Consider the following 26,400-nt stretch of genomic DNA (forward strand, 5'->3'; position numbering starts at 1 on the left):
AGGGGCCTGTTCAGTTATCAGACCCTCCTGATGCCTCAAATATATGTAAATATAATTTTGTTGAAGTAAGAAATGCCTTGGGTTTGCTTCCTTCATACACTACTCTACAGAACTGAACTGTTTCAGTAACAGTGTATGTGTAAGTATATTTATGAATAAAGTATATTTTTGAAATACAAAACGATGAGTTAACCATGGAGCACTCTCCTTCTCCACCTCTTCCCCCTCGCCTAAGACATGGCGACCCTCAGGTTAAACTCTCCACCAGTTGGGGACATTTTTCACTTGAGCATGGGAGGTGACCTTACTGAAGTTTATAAAATAATGAGGGGTACAGATATAGTTAATGGTAATTGTCTTTTCCCCAGGATGGGGGATTTCAAGACTAGGGGGAACATTTTTAAAGGTGAAAGAAGAGAGATTTTAAAAAGACACAAGGGGTAAATTTTTTTTAAAACACAAATGGTGGCTCATGTATGGAATAAGCTTCCTGAGGAAGTCAGCAACTTTTGTAGCTCAGATTGAGGTTCTGGTTGTAGGTTTGCTTGCTGAGCTGGAAGGTTCATTTTCAGACATTTCGTCACCATATTAGATAATGTCAACAGTGAGCCTCCGGTCAAGTGCTGGTGTTATGCCCTGCTTTCTATTTATGTGTTTAGGTTTCCTTGGGTTTGTGATGTCATTTCCTGTTCTTTTACTCAGCGGGTGGTAGATGGGGTCCAAATCGATATGTTTGTTGATAGCGTTCCAGTTGGAATGAGGAAGGACACCACTTCGACTGGGACAACACATCCATCGTAGGACAAACCAAACAAAGACACGCACAAGAATTCCTAGAAGGATGGCATTCCAACCGGATCTCGATCAATAAACACATCGATTTGGATCCCAGAAAAACAACAGGAAGTGGCATCACCAACACAGGAAATGACATCACTAACCCAGAGAAAGTTGAACACATAAATAGAAAGCGGGACGTGACACCAGCGCTTCACCGGAAGCTCACTGATGATGTTTTCTGATATGGTGACGAAGCGTCTGAAAACAAACCTTCCAGCTCAGTGAGCAAACTTACACCCAGACCGAGGAAAGGATGGATGTGGGTACAATTACAATGTTTAAAAGATATTTGGATAGGTACATGAATACGAAAGGTTTGGATGGACATGGGCCAGATGCAGGCAAGTGGGACTAGTATAATTTGGGATTGTGTTTGGCGTGGACTGGTTGGACCGAAGGGTCTGGCTCCGTGCTGCATGACTTGTGTTCCTCTGGGACTATAGCAATGTTACCTTTTCAATAACCAGCCAGCCTGTTTTGGTGATGGTGAAATAATCATTGGTTGAGATTCTGGGGATAAATCCCCCTCTCCCAACCTTAACTCTTGTTCGAAACAGTGCTGAGGGATTCTTTACATCAACTGGAGAGCATACAGGCCCTCTGTTCTCTAACCTGAAAGACTGCCCCTTCGATACAGCAGTGCTCCCTGACTTGCAATGTACCACCTCGGTTTTTATACTCAAGTGCCTGGAGTGACACTTCAAGCAGGATAGTTTTCTGCAAATTCATTTCTTAAATTAACCCAATTGACATAAACATGTTCCATCAACTGAAGTGCACATATTAAGGTTTCCTCTTTTTCTACAGAAGATTCTCAAGACTGATTAGACTAATTTGCTCATCCAGATTCTAAGAGACGCTGTATGGTACAGATTACAGCAAAGTTATTCCTTCTGCAACGTACAAGGTTTTGCAATCATTAGCAAGCACGGATACTTTCCGATTCAAGTTGCGATTATATCAAGTTGGTTCTTGTCAGCAGGACTGTCATTCTGGAGGTCTCAGAGTCATACAGCACAGAAACAGACCCTTCGGTCCATGCAGACCCTAATCCCAAACTAAACTAGTCCCACCTGCCTGTTCCGGGCCTATATCTCTCTAAACTTTTCCTATACATGTATCCATCCAAATGTCTTTTAAATGCTGTAACTGTACCCATGTCCACCACTTCCTCTGGTAGTTCATTCCACACACGAAAAGATGTGCCCCCATGTCCTTTTTAAAATCGCTCTTCTCCGACTTTAAAAATGTCTCTCCTGTCGCCCCCCTCCAGTCTTGAACTCTCCCATCCGAGGGAAAAGACAACTACCATAAACTCTATCCATATCCCTCATTAATTTATAAACCTCTGCAAGATCACCCCTCAACCTCCTACACTCCAGTGAAAAGAGTTCCTGCCTTTCTTTATAACTCAAACATTCCATACCTGGTAAATCTCTTCTGAACCCTCTCCAGTTTAATAACTTCCTTCCTATAACAGGTGACCAGAATTGGATCGGACAGTCACATGCACTGTGTTTGAAAGGGATGGAATCAAACTGCAAGTACACACATTGCAAACAATGAAAGGTTTCAAAAGATAAGTGGTTGATTTGCCATTTTGGTCAGACAAATAAGACAATTTATCATGCAAAATGGAGAGAAATGTGAAAATACTTCGGTGTTGAGGGATCAGGGTGTCCCTCAAAGTTACAGCAGGTGAAAAGGAGGAATTATATTGCTAAAGGAATGGAATATAAAAGTAGGAAGTGTGCCTGCAACTGTCAAGGCAATGAGGAGATGGTACCTACAATAGAGACAGAATCCTACAGCATGGAGACAGGCCCTTTGGCCCAAACTAGTCCATGCTGACCAAAATGTCTGTCCACACTAAACCCAGTTCCCTACACTTGGCCCATATCCTTCTAATCCGTTCCTATCCACATATTTGTCAAAATGCCTTTTAAATGTTGTTAAATGTACCAGCCTCAAATACTTCCACTGGCAGCTCATTCCATAGTGTACCACCCTCTGTGTAAAAAATGTTGCCCCTCAGGTTTCCTTTTATTCTTTCCCCTCTAACCTTAAACTGAAGCCCTCTAGTCCTCAATACCCCAACCCTGGAAAAAAGACAGAGCATATTCACCCTATCCAGGCCTCTCAATTTTATACACTCCTATAAGATGCCCCCTCAGTCTCCTACGGTCTAAAAGAAAATCGTCCTAGCTTGTCCAACCTCTCCTTATAACTCAGACCAAATCTGGGGATGATTTCCCTGGAGTGTCAGAGGCTGACGGGTGACCTGATAGAGGTTTATAAAATTATGAGGGGCATGGATAGGATAAATAGACAAAGTCTTTTCCCTGGGGTGGGCGAGTCCAGAACTAGAGGGCATAGGTTTAGGGTGAGAGGGGAAAGATATAAAAGGGACTGAAGGGGCAACATTTTCATACAGAGGGTGGTACGTGTATGGAATGAGCTGCCAGAGGAAGTGGTGGAGGCTGGTACAATGACAGCATTTAAAAGGCATCTGGATGGGTATATGAATAGGAAGGGTTTAGAGGGATATGGGCCGGGTGCTGGCAGGTGGGACTAGATTGGGCTGGGATATCTGGTCGGCATGGACAGGTTGGACCGAAGGGTCTGTTTCCATGCTGTACATCTCTATAATTAGATTATATTCCCCACAATGTGGAAATAGGCCCTTCAGCCCAACAAGTCCACACCGACCCTCCGAAGAGTAACCCACACAAACTCATTCCCCTCTGACTAATGCACCTAACACTATGGACGATTTAGCATGGCCAATTCACCTACCCTGCACATCTTTGGATTGTGGGAGGAACCCGGAGGAAACACATGCAGCCACGGGGAGAATACGCAAACTCCACACCCGAGGCTAGAATTGAATCTGAGACCCTGGTGCTGTGAGGCAGCAGTGCTAACCAGCACAGATGTTAGGCTTACTGACCCACAGTTCCCAGGCTTTCCTTCGTAGCCCTTCCTGAATAATGGCACAATCTTCACTACCCTCCAGTCTTCCAGAATCTCACCCGTAGTTAAAGATGATGCAAAAATATCAGCCAGGGCTCCCACAATTTCTTCTCTGACCTCTTGCAGTGATCTTGGATATATCTGGAGCAGGACCAGGAGGTTTATCCACCTTCATACTTTCTAATACATTGACTGTGATATGGACTGTCCCCAAGGTCACACCACTAACCTCCCCTAGTTCTCAAATCTTCATGTTTTTCTCCAAGATAAACAGAGAAATATTCATCGAGAACATCCCCCTCCTCTGCGGTTACACACACACACACACACACACACACACACACACACACACACACACACACACACACACACTTTGATCCTTGAGGGGCCCTATTCTCTCTCTAGTATATTTTTCTTTAAATATACTTTAAAAACCTCCTTGGATTCACCCTAATCTTCTCAACCAAGGCATTTTCGCCCTCCTGATTTCCTTCGGTAAACTCCTATATTCCCTGTATACCTCCAGGGATTCCCTTGATCCCAGCTGCCTGTACCTGAGCCAAACCTCCTCCTTTTTTCTGGTCAAAGCCTCAATATCTCTTGTCATCCAGGGTTCCGTATTCCCGTCAACCTTGCCCTTCACCCTCACAGGAATATATATCTCACTTCTAAAGGCCTCCCACTTGCCAGAGGTCCCTTTGCCTGCAAACCAACTACTCCGATCAATTCCTGCAAGCTCCTGTCTAATTCCAGCCTTGCCCCAATTTAGAACTTGAAGCTGTGGACCAGTTTTGTCCCTCTCCATAACTATTTTAAAATTAATAGAACTATGGTCACTGGTCCCAAAGTGCTCCCTGTCACCTCTCTCACCTGTCTTGCCCTATTTCCCAAGAGTAGGTCAAGTTTTGTCCTTTCCCGAGTAGGACCCTCTATATGCTTGAGGAAACTTTCCTGAACGCGCTTAACAAATTCCACTCTGTCTGAGCCCTTAACGCTATGGCAGTCCCAGTCTATTTTAGGAAAATTAAAATCCCCTGCTATGGCAACCCAATTGCTTCTGCAAGTCTCCCCAGTCTCCCTGCATATTTGTTCCTCTAATTCCCAATCACTATTTGGGGGCCAATCTCAATGTCACCGTCCCCTTCTTATTTCTTAGCTCCACCTACAAAGCCTCACTGGATGATCCTTCCGTTAATTCATCTCTGATTACTGCTGTGATACTCGCGTTAATCAGAGATGCAACTCCCCCTCCCCTCCTTCCTTCACCTCTGTCCTGCCTAAAGCACCCGTACCCTGGCACATGAAGCTGCCAGTCCTGTCCCTCCCTTAGCTATGTTTCTGTCATGGCTGTAAGATCCCAGTCCCACGTACCTATCCACGCTCCGAGTTCATCGCCCTTACCTGTCAGCACTCGTATTGAGGTCGATGGGATTTAATCCAACAGGCTCCCTGCCGTGTTCCAGCCTGACCCATCTCTTCAACTTAGTATTTCTGATTACTGTATCTCCTTCCAGCCTCACACTTGCCTCCTTGCTGTTGAGGATCCCTACCCGCTGCCAATCTTGCATAAACCCTCCCTTGCAGCATGAGCAAACCTTGCTGCCAGTTCTGGTCTCCTTAACTGAGGAAGGGTTTAATTGCATCCGAGGCAGCTCAGAGAAGACTCAACTAGATTAATTCCAGAGGTGAAAGGCTTGTCAAATGAGGAGAGATTGAGCAGGTCGGAGCTATTCTCAGTCATGTTTAGAAGAATGAGAGGAGATCTAACTGAGCTACATGAGATGCTGAAGGGGATTAACAGAGGAACCTTGATTATTCAGCATTTGATTATCTGAATATCGGATTATCCGGCAAGATTGCAAGTTCCCGATGCTCGGCTAAACTATGTTATCCGGCATTCAATTAACCTATCAAAATTCTCCCCGCCAGTGTCCTTTGGATATTGGAGTTTCCTCTGTAGATGGAGAGAGGATGTTTCCCCTGGTGAGGCAACCTAGAATGACAGGTCCTAGTTTTCAGATAAGGGGGTGGCAGATTTAAAGCACAGATGAGGAGGAATTACTTCTCTCACAAAAGGGTTATGAATCTGTGAAAGAGTGTGGTGTATAAACTGGAGGAGGAGATAGGCAGAAGCTTAATCAGTAAAGGGAATCAGATGGGAAGGGAGGGAGGATCTGGGAGGTGTGGTGCAGTGCATCGCAAGGGATAGCTACTGCCCTATGCCAGCTTCCTCAATCGGGCACAAGTGTCTTTTGGAAGAAGGAATCCACTCTCCCCACTTCTGCTCCCGGCCAGTCCACAGGGGTCTGGTTGCTTGTGGCCATCCTTTGGTGAAGACCGGTCCAGCTGTTGTTGGGTTAATATTGACCATGGTGGCATTAATTGTCCATTTTGGAGCCTTCATTGGCAACCGACAGGATGCCCTCCATTTTGACAGAAGCAGGATGGTGATGGGTTCATTCTCAGAGCACCCTTCCACCTGATTAAGTGCCCTCCCACCTCCAAACGTACCACACTACAGCGCAGACGATATTAGCTGCTTTATGGAGTGTCCTCCGTAGCTTAGACGTGAGCACTTCCCAAACCTGGGTACACCTTTGAATAAAAATCAAATACTAAACTGTAGTGTTAAGCAATGTACTTTTCAGCTTTGAACATTGTCTTCCTCTGCACGCAGTACCAAGGAACAGTGATTGACATGGGAGTTAGGAGGAGAAGTAGGCCTCTTCACCCAGCTACCCCACACAGTCTGATCACAGCAATCTCACCTCAGCCTCAAATCCACTTTCCTGCCCATTCCCCAGAACCCGTTACTAATTAAATAAGGAGCTGGTTAGCTCAATTGGCTGCACGGCTGATTTGTTGTACAGAGTGATGCCCACAGCGTGGGTTCAATTCCTACCACCAGCTGAAGTGACCATGAAGGACTTTCCTTCTCAAGCTCTCCCGTCACGGAGGTGTGGGTATCCTCAGTTTAAACCACCCCAAGATGTCGCTGTCCAATGAGAGTGCAGGACTATGGGCTGTTAAGACAATGGTGACATTACCTTTGCTAATTAAAAATCTGGCTCTCTCTTCCTTAAATTTATCCACAGCACTCAGGGGTAGTGAATTCCACAGACTAACGACCCCTTGAGGAAGGTGGCATCAGGAAGAGATCATCCCCTTTCAATTACCACCCACAATCCAGTTGCCCCTCCCTCCTTCCCATACAAACCTCCTCCCCATCCCAGAACCCTCCCTATATTACTTACATGCAGGGCCTTAACAGATCAAAGTTTAAGGTGAGGAGGCAGGAGAATGGAGTTGAGAAATATACCAGCCATGAACAAGTGGTGGATCTGACTCCATGGGCCGAACGACCTAATTCTGCTCCTGTATCTTAAGGGAATCCAGTGGGTGTCATTCCCACAGCAGCTACTGCTGGGGTGGGGGTGTTGAGCAGAGAGTTGCCTGGCTCTGGTTGGTCAGTAGCTCTCAGTGGGTCGGTTTCTGACCCGGATCCATGGAGAAAGTCCACAACGTCGCCTGCTATGGAGGGCAAGGCCTATGAGGAAAGGCTGAGGGACTTGAGGCTGTTTTCATTAGAGAGAAGGAAGTTAAGAGGTGACTTAATTGAGACATACAAGATAATCAGAGGGTTAGACTGGGTGGACAGTGAGAGCCTTTTTCCTCGGATGGTGATGGCTAACACAAGGGGACATAGCTTTAAATTGAGGGGTGATAGGCATAGGACAGATGTCAGAGGTAGTTCCTTTACTCTGCCTGCAACAGTAGTAGACTCACCAACTTTAAGGGCACTTAAATGATCATTGGATGAGCACATGGATGAAAACAGAATAGTGTAGGTGAGATGGGCTTCAGATTGGTTTCACAGGTCGGCGCAACATCAAGGGCCGAAAGGCCTGTACTGCGCTGTAATGTTCTATTGGCCACAAAAATACCCCAAAAGAGGGCAACATCATTAGACAAGGAGACCAACATCTCTACAAAATCCACGCCACCCTCCCAATCACCTCCAAGAGGCATGAGCATGTTAAAATCAATCAGTACAGCCACAGAAACGTTTGCAGCTCAGTCCCATCCACTCTTCGCCCCATTTGGAAACAAAAACTTCAGGACACAAACATTTCGCTAACAAAAATCAGAAACTGCTAGAGAAACTCAGCAGCTCTGGCGGCATCTGTGGAGAGAGAAAGCAGCCCTGAAGGGTCACCGGACACAAATTGTTACCTCTTGTTTCTCTCTCCCCAGGTGCTGTCGGACCTGCTGAGTTTCTCCAGCAATTTCTGTTTCTATTTCAGATCCCCAGCGTCCACAGTTCCCGAACACTGCTCCCTTCTGCCCCCTGCACACACCCCCCCACCCCCACCCCCACCCCCACCACAGGTCCTGCTTGACAATTGGTGCTATGTCGCTGCAGGAGTTGGTTGTGAGTGGACAGAGGGTCGGAGTGGTCCAAGCGCAAGGCACCCAGCCAATTATCAGCCTCAGCTTTCAGGCCACAGAACTCCTCCTACTATACAACATCCATCGACAGATAAAGAGCACATGTTGGTGGATCAAGAACCTCAGAGCTGGGGCCCCTCTTAGAACAGTGAGGGGGTGCCCTAACCTAGAGAATAAACCTTGCTATCCATCTAGACAACTCACTCCTTATCATTGAATCACAGAATCCCTACTGTGTGGAAAAAAGGCCACCCGGCCCATCAAGTCTGCACCAACCATCTAAAGTGCATCCCGCACAGACCTACCCCTCTACCTTATCCCTGTATTTCCCATGGCTCATGCAGCTAGCCTGCCCATCCCTGCACACTCTGAGCAATTCAGCATGGCCAATCTATCTAACCAGACACTGCAGACAATTTCCTACAGCCAATCCAACCTGCACATCTGTGGACTGTAGGAGGAAACAGGAGCACCTGAAGGAACCTCACTAAGGCACAGGGAGAAACTCCAGACAGACTGGGATCGAACCAGTGTCCCTCGCGCAGTGAACCACTGAGCCACCATGCTGCCCCACTCAGGGGAGAGTAGAGATAGGCCAAGAGTTGTTCGGTAGTCAGTGTTGGAAGATGGACCATGGATTAGCCTTCGTGGAAACTGTTTTATTCCTCAACAAGGTGTGGTTCATTACATAACTAACTATGGTCAGGTAACATGAATCCATAGGCACATTAACTATTACTAAGTAGGAACGTTCGCAATAGAGTAGGTCATAGAACCCATAAAGGGACGATGGGCTGAATATCCTCCTGCACTGTACCAGGTCCGCCCGACCTCAGCTGGAGAATCGTGCACAGTTGTGTCCGCCATATTATGGTGGTGGTGGTGGTGGTGGTGGAGGGTGAGTGAGTGAGTGAGAGGAGGAGTGAGTGAGTGAGTGAGTGAGTGGAGGAGGAGGAGAAGGAAGAGAGAGAGAGAGAGAGAGGGAGGTTCCCCACTTGTAAAGAGGAATGAAGAACTAGAGGCATGGACTTGATATGATGCGTAAAAGCAGCGATGGTGATGCGAGAGAAACGGTCTAACCCAGCGAGTTGTTGGAGATGTGGAATGCATCGCCTGGAAACGTGGTGGGGGTAGGTTTCGAGTGAGGAATCCTAGGGGGCATTGGATGGTTATTCAGATAGAAATGGTGCACGCGAGTGGGTAATGGCACTCGTTGGAAGAGCTGGTGCAGACACAATGGGCTGAACGGCCTCACAATCCCGTCAAACTGCCTGTTAGCATGGTCTCCATCTCTTGACTGGTGTTTGGACCCACGGCTGAAGCACTAGAGGGTCCTCCCCAAAGCCACCACTGCTGTCTGTCTCAGAGGCTGCCAGCCCACGTGCTCGACCTACGACCCCTCTACAATGCAAGGATTCACAAACCACGCCCAGAGAGAGTAAGCCACACGGGTTTGATAAAGAGGCTAACCCTCCACATACCTGGCTCCCGAGTGACATCTATCTTTCCAACATGGATGCCGAGCTCCCTGCCAGACTTCCCGAGATCCTCCCAGTCTGCCTGGATTTGCTTACACGCTGGGCACCATGGGGCGTGACTGTGGGAGGAAATGACAAAATGAAAACAAATCAAAGCATAATGTTCAAACGTGGAGTTTTACTCAAACCAGCGATCGATTCATGCCTGCCTTTTGTTTTGTAAAACCAAAGAGCTGGCAACAGGGGTAGGCCATTCAGCCCCTCTGATTTTTATAACAAACGAAGAAGCATTGAATTCAAAAGATGTGCAGATTAGGTGAAATGGCCCTGGTAAATTGCCCATAGTGTCCAGGGATGTCTAGATTAGGTGCTCGAGTCAGGGGTAAATATAGGACAATACAGTAGAGGAATGGGTCTCAGTGGGTTTCTCTTCAAAGGGTTAGTGTTGACTTGTTGGGCCGAAGGGCCTGTTTCCACACTGTAGGGGCTCTTTGATTTGGTGAGCTTATTTTATTCAAGAAGTTAATGCGAGTTGAATTCAGTTACCACACAGTGAGGTTTGACCTTAGGCCTTCCCATCATGAAGCTGGGCTCCTGCATTGCTGATCCAGGAACATTACAACCGCCACGTCCCCTCATGGCACAATCATTCCTTTTAGGTCTCACTACAAAGACACTGTCTCAAATCCAAACTCAAAGAGAGAGTCTCAGTAGCTGATCCAAATCCCAGCCCCGCTCACCGAGGACATTTGCCTGAACCAGCCGCTTGGTTCATCCATTTGTGGGATCTTGGTGTCACCATCTCAGCCAGCATTTGTTGACCGTCCCTAACTGCCCTCGAGAAACAGTTAATAGTCAACTATGGTGTGCAGGTTTGGACTCACATGGAGGTCAGACCAGTGCTTTATTTAAAAAGGGGATTAGTGAACACTTTAACAAGATGGAAGATAGAATCCCTGCAGTGTGGATACAGGCCCAACAAGTCCACACTGACCCTCAGGAGAGTATCCCACCCAGACCCATTCCCCGACCCTATTACTCTACATTTACTCCTAACTAATGCACCTAATCTACAAATCCCTGAACACTATGGGACAATTTAGCATGGCCAATCCACCTAACCTGCGCATCTTTGGACTGTGGGAAGAAACCATAGTACCCAGAGGAAACCCACGCAGACACTGGGAGAATGTGCAAACTCCACAGACAGTCGCCCGAGGCTGGAATTGAACCCGGGTCCCTGGTATTGTGAGGCAGCAGTGCTAACCACTGAGCCACCATGCCGCCCTTTGTTTTTAGAAGCAAGGCTCACAGAGCACGGAAACAGAACATTCGGTCTAACTCCTCCACACTAAACAACTTTCCCAAACTAAACGAGTCCCGTTTGGCAGCATTTGGCCCATACCCTTCTAAACCCTTCCTATTCATATACCCATTCAGATACCTCTTAAATGTTGTAATTGTACCAGCCTCCACCACTTCCTCTGGCAGCGCATTGCATACACGTACCACCCTCTGCATGAAGAAGTTGCCCCTTCAGTCTCTTTTATATCTTTCCCATCTCACCCTAAACCTATGCCCTCTAGTTCTGGACTCCCCTACCCTAGGGAAGAGACTTTGTCTATTTACCCTATCCGTGCCCCTCATGATATTATAAACCTCTATAAGGTCACCACTCACGCTCCAACACTCCAGGGCAAACAGCCCCAGCCTGTTTAGCCTGTCTCTATAGCTCAAATCCTCCAACCCTGGCAACATCCTTGTAAATCTTTACTGGACCCTTTCAAGTTTCACAACATCTTTCCAAAAGGAAGGAGAACAGAATTGCATGCAATATTCCAACAGTAGCCTAACCAATATGTGCAGCCGCAGTATGACCTCCCAACTCCTGTACTCAACACTCTGACCAATAAAGGAAAGCATACCAAACGCCTCCTTCACTATCCTATCTACCCGAGACTCCACTTTCAAGGAACTATGAACCTGCACTCCAAGGTCTCTTTGTTCAGCAACACTCCCCAGGACCTTACCATTAAATGTATAAGTCCCACTAAGATTTGCTCTTCCAAAGTGCAGCACTTCACATTTATCCAAATTAAGCTCCATCTGCCACTTCTCAGCCCATTGGCCCAGCTGATCAAGATCCCGTTGTAATCTGAGGTAACCATCTTCGCTGTCCACTACACCTCCAATTTTGGTGTAATCTGCAAACTTACTAGCTATACCTCCTATGTTCGCATCCAAATCATTTATGTAAATGACAAAACGTAGAAGACCCAGAACCGATCCTTGTGGCACTCCACTGGGTACAGGCCTCCAGTCTGAAAAACAATCCTCCACCACCACCCTCTGTCTTCTACCTTCTGTATCCAAATGGCTAGCTCTCCCTGTATTCCATGTGATCTAACCTTGCTAACCAGTCTCTCATGAGGAAGCTTATCGAAAACCTTACTGAAGTCTATATAGGCCTTGTCCCATTAAACAGCACCTCACCTTTGACGATGCACATCACAGCACTTCAATTCATAAATCAGCTCACAACTAAAACAATACAGTACTGACTGAAAACAAGAGGTGGACCATTCTCATTCACCGCTGCGGCCATACAAGTGGATGTCAAGTTTTAGGAGTCAAAATATGGAAATGGCTCAGTTTAAAAATAAACCCATTGCTCATTGCTGCTAACGTTGATGACTCTGCTTTGTAACCTGTAAAGGATGGACTGCAGACAGTATAAAATCTTTCAGCCGCACTGCAGGAAGAAGCTCACTGGGAATAATATGCTAATCGTCAAGGGGATCAACAACTAGGGAGAGCTCTCAGCTCAGAGGGATACTGGCGATATCACAAAAGTGAAGTCTCAATGCTGGGTTCTGCATCTTTCATTACCACCCCCACCTCTGAGCTTAAAAACATTTAACGACACGGTGGCGCAGTGGTTAGCACTGCTGCCTCACAGCACCAGGGACCCGGGTTCGATTCCAGCCTCGGGTGTCATGGCTGTGTGCAGTTTGAACATCCCGTGCGCGCGTGGGTTTCCTCCAGGCGTCCTGGTTTTCTGCTGCAGTCCAAAGGTGGCTGGCAGGATGTTGGAAGAACACAGCAAGCCAGGCAATATCACCAGGTGGAGAAATCGACATTTTGGGTGTAACCCTGGATCAGGATTGGGGGTGGGGGGAGCTGCAGATAAAGGGGGTGGTGGGGGCAGGATGGTGAAGTGGGGATAGGTGAAGACAGGTAGAGGGTACAACCTGGTTGGTCAATGGGAGGAATGAATCTGGTTGATGACAGAGAGCAGTGGAAGGGAGGGTGAGGGGCTAGGAAGAGAGTCAGGAGATGGGGAGGGGTATGTTATTTGAAATTGGAGAACTCAATGTTGAGTCCTCCGGCTGTAGGCTGCACAGGTGGAAGGTAAGGGGTTGTTCCTCCAATAGGCGCTGTGGTTTGTTTTGGCAATGGAGGAGGCCAAGGGTGGTCATGTCAGAAAGGGAGTAGTGTGCAGATTAAGTAGATTGGCCAAAGCTAAATTGACCATAATGTTCAGGGATGTGTAGGCTTGGTGCATTAGTTAGGGACAATATAGGATAACACGGTAGTGGAATGGCTCTGGGTGGGATGCTAGTTGGAGGGTCGGTGTGGACTTGTTGGGCCAAATGGTCTGTTTCCACACTGTAGGGATTCCACGAAAACTTAGGCTATCTTACCCAAAGATGTGCAAATCAGGTGAATTGGCCGGACTAAATTGCCGGTAGTGTTAGGTGCATTAATCAGGGGGGAAATGGGTCTGGGTGGGTTACTCTTCAGAGGGTCGGTGTGGACTGGTTGGGCCGAAGGGCCTGTTTCCACACTGTAGGGAATCTAATCTAATCTTATCTCCTTCTGGATTAGTGGTGCTGGAAGAGCACAGCAGTTCAGGCAACATCCAAGGAGCTTCGAAATCGACGTTTCGGGCAAAAGCCCTTCATCAGGAATAAAGGCAGAGAGCCTGAAGCGTGGACAGATAAGCTAGAGGAGGGTGAGGGTGGGGAGAAAGTAGCATAGAGTACAATAGGTGAGTGGGGGAGGGGATGAAGGTGATAGGTCAGGGAGGAGAGGGTGGAGTGGATAGGTGGAAAAGGAGATAGGCAGGGAGGACAAGTCCAGACAAGTCATGGGGACAGTTACTGAGCTGGAAGTTTAGAACTAGGGTGAGGTGGGGGAAGGGGAAATGAGGAAACTGGTGAATCCACATTTATGCCTTTGGGTTGAAGTGTTCCAAGGCGGAAGATGAGGCGTTCTTCCTCCAGGCGTCTGGTGGTGAGGGAGCGGCGGTGAAGGAGGCCCAGGACCTCCATGTCCTCAGCAGAGTGGGAGGGGGAGTTGAAATGTTGGGCCACGGGGCGGTGTGGGTGATTGGTGCGGGTGTCCCGGAGATGTTCCCTAAAGCGCTCTGCTAGGAGGCGCCCAGTCTCCCCAATGTAGAGGAGACCGCATCGGGAGCAACAGATACAATAAATGATATTAGTGGATGTGCAAGTAAAACTTTGATGGATGTGAAAGGCTCCTTTAGGGCCTTGGATAGAGGTGAGGGAGGAGGTGTGGGCACAGGTTTTACAGTTCCTGCGGTGGCAGGGGAAAGTGCCAGGATGGGAGGGTGGGTTGTAGGGGGGCGCGGACCTGACCAGGGAACGGTCTTTGTGGACTTCAACAGTTTCCTCATTTCCCCTTCCCCCACCTCACCCTAGTTCCAAACTTCCAGCTCAGCACTGTCCCCATGACTTGTCCGGACTTGTCCGACCTGCCTATCTCCTTTTCCACCTATCCACTCCACCCTCTCCTCCCTGACCTATCACCTTCATCCCCTCCCCCACTCACCCATTGTACTCCATGCTACTCTCTCCCCACCCCCACCCTCCTCTAGCTTATCTCTCCACGCTTCAGGCTCACTGCCTTTATTCCTGATGAAGGGCTTTTTGCCTGAAACGTCGATTTCGAAGCTCCTTGGATGCTGCCTGAACTGCTGTGCTCTTCCAGCACCACTAATCCAGAATCTGGTTTCCAGCATCTGCAGTCATTGTTTTTACCTCGTTAATCTTATCTCCTGCCTTGTCTTCTGCCCATAATGCTGCATAAATGAACAAAGCCTGCTGCCAAAGCTAAAAATCACAAAACACCAGGATATAATCCAACAGGTTTAATTGGAAGCACTAGCTTTTGGAGCGCTGCTCCTTCATCAGGTGGTAGTGGAGTACTTCCAATTTTAAACTAGTGCTTCCAATTAAACCTGTTGGACTATAGCCTGGTGTTGTGTGATTTTTAACTTTGTACATCCCAGTCCAACACCGGCATCTCCAAATCATGCTACCAAAGCTTTCAAATTACTTAGCCTTATTTTCCATAGTTAACTGCTAAACCACATCACAACCTTTAAAAGGAATGAATGCAACAAAGTTATATTTTCAGAGCAAGCCAAATATTGTTCTGAAACGACAGTGTTAATTTAGCTGTGTTTAACATTTTAGAAAAATAGGTGCTTTTTAAAAAAAACGCACATACTTGTTATGTTTTCGAAAAGGTAAACACAAAGTAAGGTTCTGTATTGTCAAGCACCAATCTTAAATAAACGCTGTGGGGGTGGAGTCACACTTGAGTTAAATATACTGCACCCACTCCATTATCCGGTTCGAGCAGATCTCTAAAAGATAACCCGTTTCTACTCTTGAGTTTTCTACACACGCAAACACAGGAATAAATTACCCATTAAAGTGATGATATTTTCCCACAAGTACAATTCAGCCTCAATAATGCAACTTGAAAATGAAGCCACTCCAAATTCCCCACATCGGTGAAACGAGAGGGGGACCTCTTCCTTGGCGCACTGCAGCAGACAAGCGCATTTCATTAACGTGTCCCCAAAAGCTGAGGCATCGGATAAACAGAATGACAAACTCTACAACAGGGCCACACTTTTCGCAACCATGAGCAACTCTAACTTTTAGTCTGACTCTTACTCCGACTGGATAAACTCTGGGACAACTAGGAGCTGCAACCTCCTGTCACTTTCAGAAATTAAATAGACTTTGTGTGGGTTGGTTGGGGTGGTGGGGGGTGAAATCGAATACCTCAGTTAATTATTGTCACATACTCAAACAAAGAAGTAAAATTCGCCCACATTTGCTCTCGAACACTTAGTCATAGGGATGTACAGCACAGAAACAGACCCTTCAGTCCAACTCGTCCATGCCGACCAGATATCCTAAATTAATCTAGTCCCACTTGCCAACACCCGGCCCATATCCCTCCAAACCCCTCCTATTCATAAACCCATCCAGATGACTTTTAAATGTTGTAATTGTTCCAGCCTCCACCACTTCCTCCAGCAGCTCATTCCACACATGTACCACCCTCAGTGTGAAAAAGTTGCCCCTTGGTTCTCTTTTATATCTTTCCCCTCTCACCCTAAACCTATGCCCTCTAGTTCTGGACTTCCCCACCGCAGGGAAGACACTTTGTCCAATTTACCCTATCCATTTTCCTCATGATTTTATAGATCTCTATTAGGTCACCCCTCAGCCTCGGACCCTCCAGGGAAAACAGCCCAGCCTATTTAACCTCTCCCTATAGCTCAAATCCTCCAACCCTGCCGACCAGACATCCGAACCTAATTTAGTCCCATTTGCTAGCACTTGGCCCATATCCCTCTAAAACCTTCCTATTCAAGTACCCATCCAGATGCCTTTTCAAAGCTGTGATTGTACCAGCCTCCACCAGTTCCTCTAGCAGAGTCGAGAGTGTGGTGCTGGAAAAACACAGCTGATCGGGCAGCATCCAAGGAGCAGGAGAATAGACGTTTCGAGCTCATTCCATCCACACACCACCCTCAGTGTGAAAACGTTGCCCCTAAGGTCCCTTTTATATCTTTCCCCACTCACCCGAACCAGCCCTGATTTTCCTCTTCACCATTACATGGCTGAACAAAAACATTTGTGAAGAGCTGAACACACTGTACCACCTCATTTATGGCTCGGTTTTAAGCCCAAAGTGTAAATGAATACATTCAGGCTTTTTCCAACTCTTGTTGTATCGTTCCATCAGTTATTCTTTGATTCTCACTGGACTACCAAGTTGTAGCCTTCGACCACACCATGCCAGACCAAGTAGATCCTCATCAGGAAACAGGACAGTGGCAACAAATCTCTCAGACTGATCTTCCATCTCGATGAGCAGTGGGGAGGACCCATCAGACAAAACACAACCATTTCAGCAGAAAACTGTTGCAAAATGAAATTGCAAAAATTTCAGCAATTGCCCAACTCTTTGATAAAATCATGTCACTTCAGTCGCTGATCTCTTTCATCGAGTCCTACAACAGAAAGACAGACCCTTTGGTCCAAACTGATCCATGCCGACCAAAATGTCCATCTACGCTGAGCCCATCTGCCTGCACTTGGCCCACATCCTTCTAAACCTTTCTTATCGAAGTATTTGCTCAAATGCCTTTTAAATGTTGTTAACCTCAGCCTCACCCACTTCTAATGGCAGCTCATTCGATATGTGTACCACCCTCTGTGTAAAACAGTTGCCCCTCACGTTCCCTTTCATTCTTCCCCCCTCTAACCTTAAACTGATGGCCTATAGTCCTCGATTCCCCAACCCTGGGAAAATGACCGAGTGCGTTCACTCTATCCATGCCTCTCATGACCTTATACACTTCTAGATTAGTGATGCTGGAAGAGCACAGCAGTTCAGGCAGCATCCAAGGAGCAACGAAATCGACGTTTCGGGCAAAAGCCCTTCATCAGGAATAGGCTTTTGCTCGAAACGTCGATTTCGCTGCTCCTTGGATGCTGCCTGAACTGCTGTGCTCTTCCAGCACCACTAATCCAGTATTTGGTTTTCAGCATCTGCAGTTATTGTTTTTACCTTATACACTTCTGTAAGAGCCTCCCTCAGTCATATAGTCATACAGACATACAGCATGGAAACAGATCCTTCGGTCCAACCCATCCATGCTGACCAGATATCACAACCCAATCTAGTCCCACCTGCCAGCAGCCAGTCCATATCCCTCCAAACCCTTCCTAATCATATACCCATCCAGATGCCTTTTAAATGTTGCAATTGTATCAGCCTCCACCACTTCCTCTGGCAGTTCATTCCATACATGTACCACCCTCTGTGTGAAAAAGTTGCCCCTTAGGTCTCTTTTATATCTTTCCCCTCTCACCCTAAACCTATGCCCTCTAGTTCTGGACTCCCCGACCCCAGGGAAAAGACTTTGCCTATTTACCCTATCCATGCCCCTCATAATTTTGTAAACCTCTATAAGGTCACCCCTCAGCGTCCCACGCTTCAGGGAAAACAGCCCCAGCCTATTCAGCCTCTCCCTATAGCTCAAACCCTCCAACCCTGGCAACATCCTTGAAAATCTTTTCTGAACTCTTTCAAGTTTCACGACATCCTTACAATAGGAAGGAGACCAGAATTGCACACAATATTCCAAAAGTGGCCTAACCAATGCCCTGTATAGCCGCAACATGACCTCCCAACTCCTGTACTCAATACTCCGACCAATGTCAAATGTCTTCAAGGCAGAGATTGATAAATTCTTGATCTCGCAAGGAATGAAGGGCTACTGGAAGAGTGAGGGTAAGTGTAAAGTATACCAAACGCCTTCTTCACTATCCTACCTACGTACGACTCCACTTTCAAGGAGCTATGAACCCGCGCTCCTGGGTCTCTTTGTTCAGCAACACTCCTGAGGACCTTACCATTAAGTGTATAAGTCCTGCTAAGATTTGCTTTCCCAAAATGCAGCACCTCACATTTATCTTAACTAAACTCCATCTGCCTAGCTCAGTCCATTGACCCATCTGATCAAGATCCCGTTGTACTCTCAGGTAACCATCTACGCTATCCACTACACCTCCAATTTTGGTGTCCCTAAGACCATAAGACATAGGATTGGAAGTAAGGCCATTCAGCCCATGAAGCCTACTCCGCCATTTAATCATGGCTGATGGGAATTTCAATTCCATTTACCCTCACTCTCCCAAGAGATCAAGAATTTATCAATCTCTGCCTTGACGACATTTAACATCCCGGCCTCCACTGCACTCTGTGACAATGAATTCCACAGGCCCACCACTCTCTGGCTGAAGAAATGTCTCCGCATTTTTGTTCTAAATTGACCCCCTCTAATTTTAAGGCTGTGTCTACGGGTCCTCATCGCCCCGCCTAACGGAAACAAATTCCCAGCGTCCATCCTTTCTAAGCCATGCATTATCTTATAAGTTTCTACTAGATCTCCCTTCAACCTTCTAAACTCTCATGAATACAATCCCAGGATCCTCAGCCATTCAACATATGTTAGGCCTACCATTCCAGGGATCATCCGTGTGAATCTCCACTGGACACGCTCCAGTGCCAGTGAGGTGTGGGGCCCAAAATTGGACACAGTATTCTAAATGGAGCCTAACCAGAGCTTTAAAAGGTCTCAGAAGCACACTGCTGGTTTTATATTCCAAACCTTGAGATAAATGACAACATTACATTTGCCTTCTTAATCACGGACTCAACCTGCAAACCAACCTTTAGAGAATCCTGGACTAGCACTCCCAGATCGCTTTGTACTTTGGCTTGATGAATTTTCTCACCATTTAAAAAATAGTGCATGCTTGTATTCTTTTTTCCAAAGTGCAAGACCTCGCACTTGCTCACGTTGAATTTCATCAGCCATTTCCTGGACCACTCTCCCTAAACTGTCTAAATCTTTCTGCAGCCTCGTCACCTCCTCAGTACTGCCTGCCTGTCCACCTAACTTCATTTCATCGGTGAACTTCGCCAGAATGCCCCCAGTCCCTTCATCCAGGTCATTAATATATTAAAGTGAACAGCTGCAGCCCCAACACTGAACCTTGCAGGACCCCACTTGTCACCAGCTGCCATTCTGAAAAAGAACCTTTTATCCCAACTCTCTGCCTTCTGTCAGACAGCCAATCCTCAATCCATGCCAGTAGCTCACCTCGAACACCATGGGCCCTCACCTTACTCAGCAACCTCCCGTGAGGCACCTTATCCAAGGCCTTTTGGAAGTATCTGCAAAGTGTTATCAGCAAACTTACTAACTATACCACTTATGCTCACATCCAAATCATTTACATATAATGATGAAACGTAGTGGACCCAGCATCGATTCTTGTGGTACAGCACTGGTCACAGGCCTCCAGTCTGAAAAGCAACCTTCCACCTCCAGCCTCTGTCTTCTACCTTTGAGCCAGTTCTGTATCCAAATGGCTGGTTCTCTTTGGAGTCCATGAGATCTAACCTTGCTTCCCAGTCTCCCATGGGGAACCTTATCGAACGCCTTACTGAAATTCATATAGATCACGTCTACCACTCTGCCCTCATCAATCCTCTTTGTTACTTCTTCAAAAATAACTCAATCAAGTTTGTGAGACATCATTACCCATGCGGTAAAAACAATGACTGCAGATGCTGAAAATCAAATACTGGATTAGTGATGCTGGAAGAGCACAGCAGTTCAGGCAGCATCTGCTCGTTGGATGCTGCCTGAACTGCTGTGCTCTTCCAGCACCACTAATCCAATATATCATTACCCATGCACCAAGCCTATGCACTAAAGAAAAAAGTCCTATCTTATTCAACCTGAGACCCTTGAGTCCTGGCAACATCCTTGCAAATTTCTTCTGCACTCTTTCCAGTTAAGTAACATCCTTCCTATAGCAAGGGGACCAAAACTGGATACAATATTCCAAGTGCGGCCTCACCAACATCCTATACAACTGCAACATAGCTTCTCAACTCCTATACTCAATGCCCTGACTGATGAAGGCCAGTGAGCCAAAAGCCTCACTCATCCATCTCACTCATCCTGTATCCATCTTATCCAGACTCTGGTTTGTCTTTGAGTTCAAGATCTCCATTCTCCTTTTTGCCTATACAGATCCCAAAGCTCTGGTATTCTCTCCCAACACATCTCTCAGTTTCCACTTCCTTCTTTACAATCTGTCCCTTTGACTAAGCTTCTGGTCATCAGACTCCACATCTCTCTAACGGAACTCTGATGTTACATAACACTCCTGTGAAACAATGCCAGAGGCTTCTTGATGTTAAAGGCACCGGGCGATTATAAATTGTCGCTGTTTCAATTTTCGAATGACGGCGCACAAAAGAAAACCCTGGTACAGAAAAATGGCAACATTTTTATTCGCACACTCTTGTTTGCACGACTGGACTGCATTTCTGAAATGCCCCAATACCACCAGACAACATGTCCAAAGCATCCTCATCGTGACAGAGCCTCAATAAAATCCATATGCTCACTGAAATCAGACAGCAGATACACTTATATCATTAAATAACTGCCTCATTGAAGATTAGCTTACAAAGCACCTTTGACTACTTTTATGCTATTGTTAAATTTTTAAAATGTTACAAAAGCAAATCCTGCACTTTGCATTTCTGCAAAGTTTTACCCTGAACAGGCTTCCTGCCGGATTATTTTACAAGAACTATCAAACACTAGCCCACTCAGCATGAGGTTATCTCCTTCCTTTGTGGGCGGCACGGTGGCACAGTGGTTAGCACTGCTGCCTCACAGCGCCTGAGACCCGGGTTCAATTCCCGCCTCAGGCGACTGACTGTGTGGAGTTTGCACGTTCTCCCCGTGTCTGCGTGGGTTTCCTCCGGGTGCTCCGGTTTCCTCCCACACTCCAAAGATGTGCAGGTCAGGTGAATTGGCCATACTAAATTGTCCGTAGTGTGAGGTAAGGGGTAGATGTAGATGTAGATGTAGATGTAGGGGTATGGGTGGGTTACGCTTCGGCGGGGCGGTGTGGACTTGTTGGGCCGAAGGGCCTGTTTCCACACTGTAAGTAATCTAATCTAATCTAATCTAATCTAAAAAAAATATCTCATCAGCGCATGTTACAGATATATATTTGTGGCAGAGCTTTTATTAAAATTACAGGAAAAGACACGACAGAGGAAATAAAATTTTAAAATGAGGTTTCCCATTTAAGGGAGAGATCAGAGCTGAAAATGTGTTGCTGGAAAAGCGCAGCAGGTCAGGCAGCATCCAAGGAGCAGGAGAATCGACGTTTCGGGCATGAGCCCTTCTTAAGGGAGAGATCAGCCAGTTTCTTCTCTCAGTGTAGTTAGCCTTTGGGCATTTCTACACAGAGCTGGGTCACTCAGCATTTCTGACCCCGAGATAGGCAGATTTTCAACGAATAAGGGAGTCAAGGGTTACTCGGTTCAAGACAGAATGCCGAGTTAAGACTACAGTCTGATTAGCCACAACGTTATTGAATGGCAGACCAGGCTCAAAGGGCCGTATATTCAACTCCTGCTTCTGATGAAGCACAAGACTGAGGGATATTCGAGCAGAATCATCAAATGAAAAACAAAGGTGGGGGGGGGGGGGGTGGAGAAAATCACAGAAGTTTTCAGCTGCCTTCTTGGTGCAGTTGATTTTGCTGAAAAACAACCCCTTTTGAACACACACTTGGCCCAAAATATTTTGAGGGCAAGCAGAAGACAGCTGAAGTAATGGACGAAGAGTACCTGACCACAAACCTTTGTGAAAGTGCAGTCCCAAGGAAGTCACTTGGGCCCTTGTGCCACAGCAGTAGCATCTCTACCTCTGAGCCAGGAGGCCTGGTTTCAGGTTCCACCTGCTCCAGGGGTGTATTATAACATATCTGAACGTGCAGATTGAAAACACTTATTATTTTGCATTCTTATAGACCAAATCTTCATGCATGTTCTGTGACAGGCAAAATACTTGAACGGGAGAAAATCTGCAACCTGCGGTGGGTGGGTGGAGAGGGCAGGCCACAAACGCTACAGGAAGGGGTTTAAAAATTGAATTTGCAATGGGGTGGCACGGCACCACGATTTACAAAGGTGAGGCAGGGAAAGAAGTGCACATCTGAGCGGAGGAGGGAAAATGCAAAGGGGGGGGAGGGAAAATGCAAAGGGAGGGGGGGGAAAATGCAAAGGGAGGGGGGGGAGGGAAAATGCAAAGGGAGGGGGGGGGAGGGAAAATGCAAAGGGAGGGGGGGGGAGGGAAAATGCAAAGGGAGGGGGGGGGAGGGAAAATGCAAAGGGAGGGGGGGGGAGGGAAAATGCAAAGGGGGGGGGAGGGAAAATGCAAAGGGGGGGGGGAGGGAAAATGCAAAGGGGGGGGAGGGAAAATGCAAAGGGGGGGGAGGGAAAATGCAAAGGGGGGGGGAGGGAAAATGCAAAGGGAGGGGAGGGAAAATGCAAAGGGGGGGGAGGGAAAATGCAAAGGGGGGGGAGGGAAAATGCAAAGGGGGGGAGGGAAAATGCAAAGGGGGGGAGGGAAAATGCAAAGGGGGGGAGGGAAAATGCAAAGGGGGGGGAGGGAAAATGCAAAGGGGGGGGAGGGAAAATGCAAAGGGGGGGGAGGGAAAATGCAAAGGGGGGGAGGGAAAATGCAAAGGGGGGGGAGGGAAAATGCAAAGGGGGTGGGGGGAGGGAAAATGCAAAGGGGGTGGGGGGAGGGAAAATGCAAAGGGGGTGGGGGGAGGGAAAATGCAAAGGGGGTGGGGGGAGGGAAAATGCAAAGGGGGTGGGGGGAGGGAAAATGCAAAGGGGGTGAGGGGAGGGAAAATGCAAAGGGGGTGAGGGGAGGGAAAATGCAAAGGGGGTGAGGGGAGGGAAAATGCAAAGGGGGTGAGGGGAGGGAAAATGCAAAGGGGGGTGAGGGAGTTGAGAGCCCAATTTGCATGGGTGGGCACAATGATTTTACAACAGGGGGAGGAGGTCGCCAATGGTTTGCAACTGCCTCTGATGTTGCCTGAACTGCTGTGCTCTTCCAACACCACTAATCCAGAAAATGGTTTGCAACAGCAGACTGGAGCTTGCAATTGCAACACTGTTTCCACTCCCCTCCCCTCCCCCCCAAAAAAAATAAAGAGATAGGGTGCAACCCAAATGATGATTCAGCGTGCAAGAGTTTCCGGAGAATGAGGGCCCAGTACTCTGCATTCATTGCCGCCCTCCTTTGCTGCTGCACTCACTTGTCACTGAGCAGGAGGGGATTCCCTGGCTGCTGCCGGGTCATTGTCCCGCCGCGCGCGCGCTCGCACGCCCCCAGAAGGAGGGGATTCCCTTCCCGGGGATACACACGGAGGGGGAGGGGGAGGGGGAGGGGGGGTTTCCCCGCCCCGCGCGCTCCGGGCCACGTTCCATTCCCATGTTGCCACTTACAATTGCAACATCCACTCGCCGCTCAGGATCAGGGTCCAGTTCGTGTCGCCCAGTTGCTCCACCGCCGGTGCAACTTCTGTCCCCGCCTGGGGCTGGCACAGGGCCGCACCGGCCAGCAACAGCAGCGGCACGCTCAAGCTCCAGGCCCCCGTGCAACCCTCCATCTTCCAGCTGAGACCCTATCTGCAACGGCCCGGAAAGTCCTGGAGGCAAGGCCCCGGGGCAAAGAAGACGCACGTATAGGTTTTTTTGGGGGTTAAAGGAAACCCAAAAGTCTCTATTTCAAACTCCCCTTCCCGCTCCCTCGCCTGGCACAACCTCTTCCTTCGCAGCTACGCAAGCCTCTGCGGGCGAGGTCAAAGTGCCTCAGAGAGTGACCCCGCCTTCAAATGTTCATTCTTGCAGTTTATGTATCCAAATGTGCCCCCTTTTTTTCTCCCAGCTCAGAAACCAATAGGTTGCAATCAAGGCACGACACAAACAAGCAGGCTTATGACATTGTGGTGTTATTGTGCATGCATTGGCACTCCTGCTGTGTCAGAAATCAGCCTTTCCCCTGCATTCCAGACACCCCCATCTGGTAGGCATGTACCCCTTCTCCACAGGCTCTCCGAAAACAGCTACAATCGCAGAAATAATTGGAAACATGCTTTATTCCCTCTCCAACCGCTGCAAGATATGCCAGGATTCTCAAGAATGTTGTCAAATCTGTCAAACAGCACAAAAGTCACCTATGGCAACTTGAGAATTTCTGATTTGGAGATGCCAGTGTTGGACTGGGGTGTACAAAGTTAAGGTCACACAACACCAGGTTATAGTTTAACAGGTTTATTTGGAAGCACTAGCTTTCGGAGCGCCGCTCCTTCATCAGGAGTACAATAAATGCTATCAATTCTGTGATTTACAATTGTGTACTACACTACCTGATGAAGGAGCAGCACTCCAAAAGCTGGTGTGCTTCCAACTAAGGTAAAAACAATGACTGCAGATGCTGAAAATCAAATACTGGATTAGTGGTGCTGGAAGAGCACAGCAGTTCAGGCAGCATCCAACGAGCAGTGAAATCAAGGTTTCGGGCAAAAGCCGATGAAGGGCTTTTGCCCGAAACGTTGATTTCGCTGCTCGTTGGATGCTGCCTGAACTGCTGTGCTCTTCCAGCACCACTAATCCAGTAAGTACTTCCAACTAAACCTGTTGAGCGAGAACCTGGTGTTGTGTGATTTTTAACTGAGAATTTTTGGCCTGCTTCAAGCAGCTGAAGTATCTGATCCGTAGATGGGGCTCAAACGTTCATCAGTTCGACCCGGGAGTGTGCATTTTGTTACCTGCCGCATGCAAACAGTCTAAGGAGTTGTTTTTCCCAGTGCCTGATTAATTTATTCCTTCATGGACTGTGAGCATTGTGGACAAACCCAGCATTTGTTCCCTAACCACCAAGGTAAAAACAATGACTGCAGATGCTGGAAACCAGATTCTGGAGTAGAGTGGTGCTGCAAAAGCACAGCAATTAAGGCAGCATCCGAGGAGCAGGAAAACCGACATTTCGGGCAAAAGCTCTTCATCAGGAATAGATCTATCCCTAACCATCAAGTCACTTGCTGGATCATTTCGGAGGGTAGTTAAGAGACCAGTGGGTCTGGAGTCACCTATTGGCCAGACCCAATAACCAAGGCAGATCTCCTTCATCCATGGAGTTGAGGGGTTTTTGCAACAATGGGCTATTTGACGATTCCAGGATTTTCATTGCATTTAATTACAGCCAGAAGCTGTGGTGGGATTTGAACCCAGGTTCCCAGAAGTTTAACCTGGGCCTTGGGATTACTTAGGAGAAAGCAAGGACACATCAGGCCAGGCAGCAACCGAGGAGCAGGAGAATCGACATTTCGGGCACAAGCCCTTCATCAGGAATGATGAATTGTCCCCATTCCTGATGAAGGGCTCTTGCCCGAAACATTGATTCTCCCCCTCAGGATTACTTGTCTAGTGGCATTACCTTCGTGCCAACATCTCCCTGAATTACTGCTCTGCAGGAGCAGAGGTTTTTTTGCCAGCCTACACATGAGACAGTTACAGCTGAGAGTACAATCACAGAGATGTACAGCACGGAAACAGCACGGTCCAACTCGTCCATGTCAAGCAGATATCCCAACATTTTTAACACTTGAACTTTTCTGAAAGTCCAGGACATTAACTTGTATCAGGCTGCTCAAAACTGAATATTAGGAGGAAAGCGAGGACTGCAGATCAGAGTTGAAAAGTGTGGCGCTGGAAAAGCACAGCAGGTCAGGAGGCATCCGAGAAGCAGGAGAGTCGGCGTTTGGGGCATGATTAATGGTGATCGACTGTCGTGACTGGAATCTGGTGAATCTTATCGACTTTGAGATCCTTGATTAATCCAGGTTAACAACCTCAATCAGGGAGC

At 47.5% G+C, this 26,400-nt stretch overlaps 1 protein-coding gene across 2 annotated transcripts in view; it reads right to left on the reverse strand.

The window, feature by feature from the left end:
• tmx4 (thioredoxin-related transmembrane protein 4) overlaps positions 1–24,345 on the reverse strand; it is a 56,262-nt gene extending 31,917 nt beyond the window's left edge. Inside the window, exons 1-2 of one of the 2 annotated variants that reach the window (XM_072581464.1) lie at positions 23,979–24,345; positions 9,744–9,859 (exon numbers count right to left, since the gene is read on the reverse strand). In XM_072581464.1, coding sequence (XP_072437565.1) covers positions 9,744–9,859; positions 23,979–24,142 — 280 coding nt within the window. In that variant the 5' untranslated portion in view covers positions 24,143–24,345. The remainder of the gene's footprint in view (positions 1–9,743; positions 9,860–23,978) is intronic. The other variant, XM_072581465.1, reaches the window with a different exon arrangement.
• Positions 24,346–26,400: the final 2,055 nt, after the last annotated feature.

This window comes from Chiloscyllium punctatum, chromosome 11 (assembly GCF_047496795.1).
Source record: "Chiloscyllium punctatum isolate Juve2018m chromosome 11, sChiPun1.3, whole genome shotgun sequence".
NCBI lineage: Eukaryota > Metazoa > Chordata > Chondrichthyes > Orectolobiformes > Hemiscylliidae > Chiloscyllium > Chiloscyllium punctatum.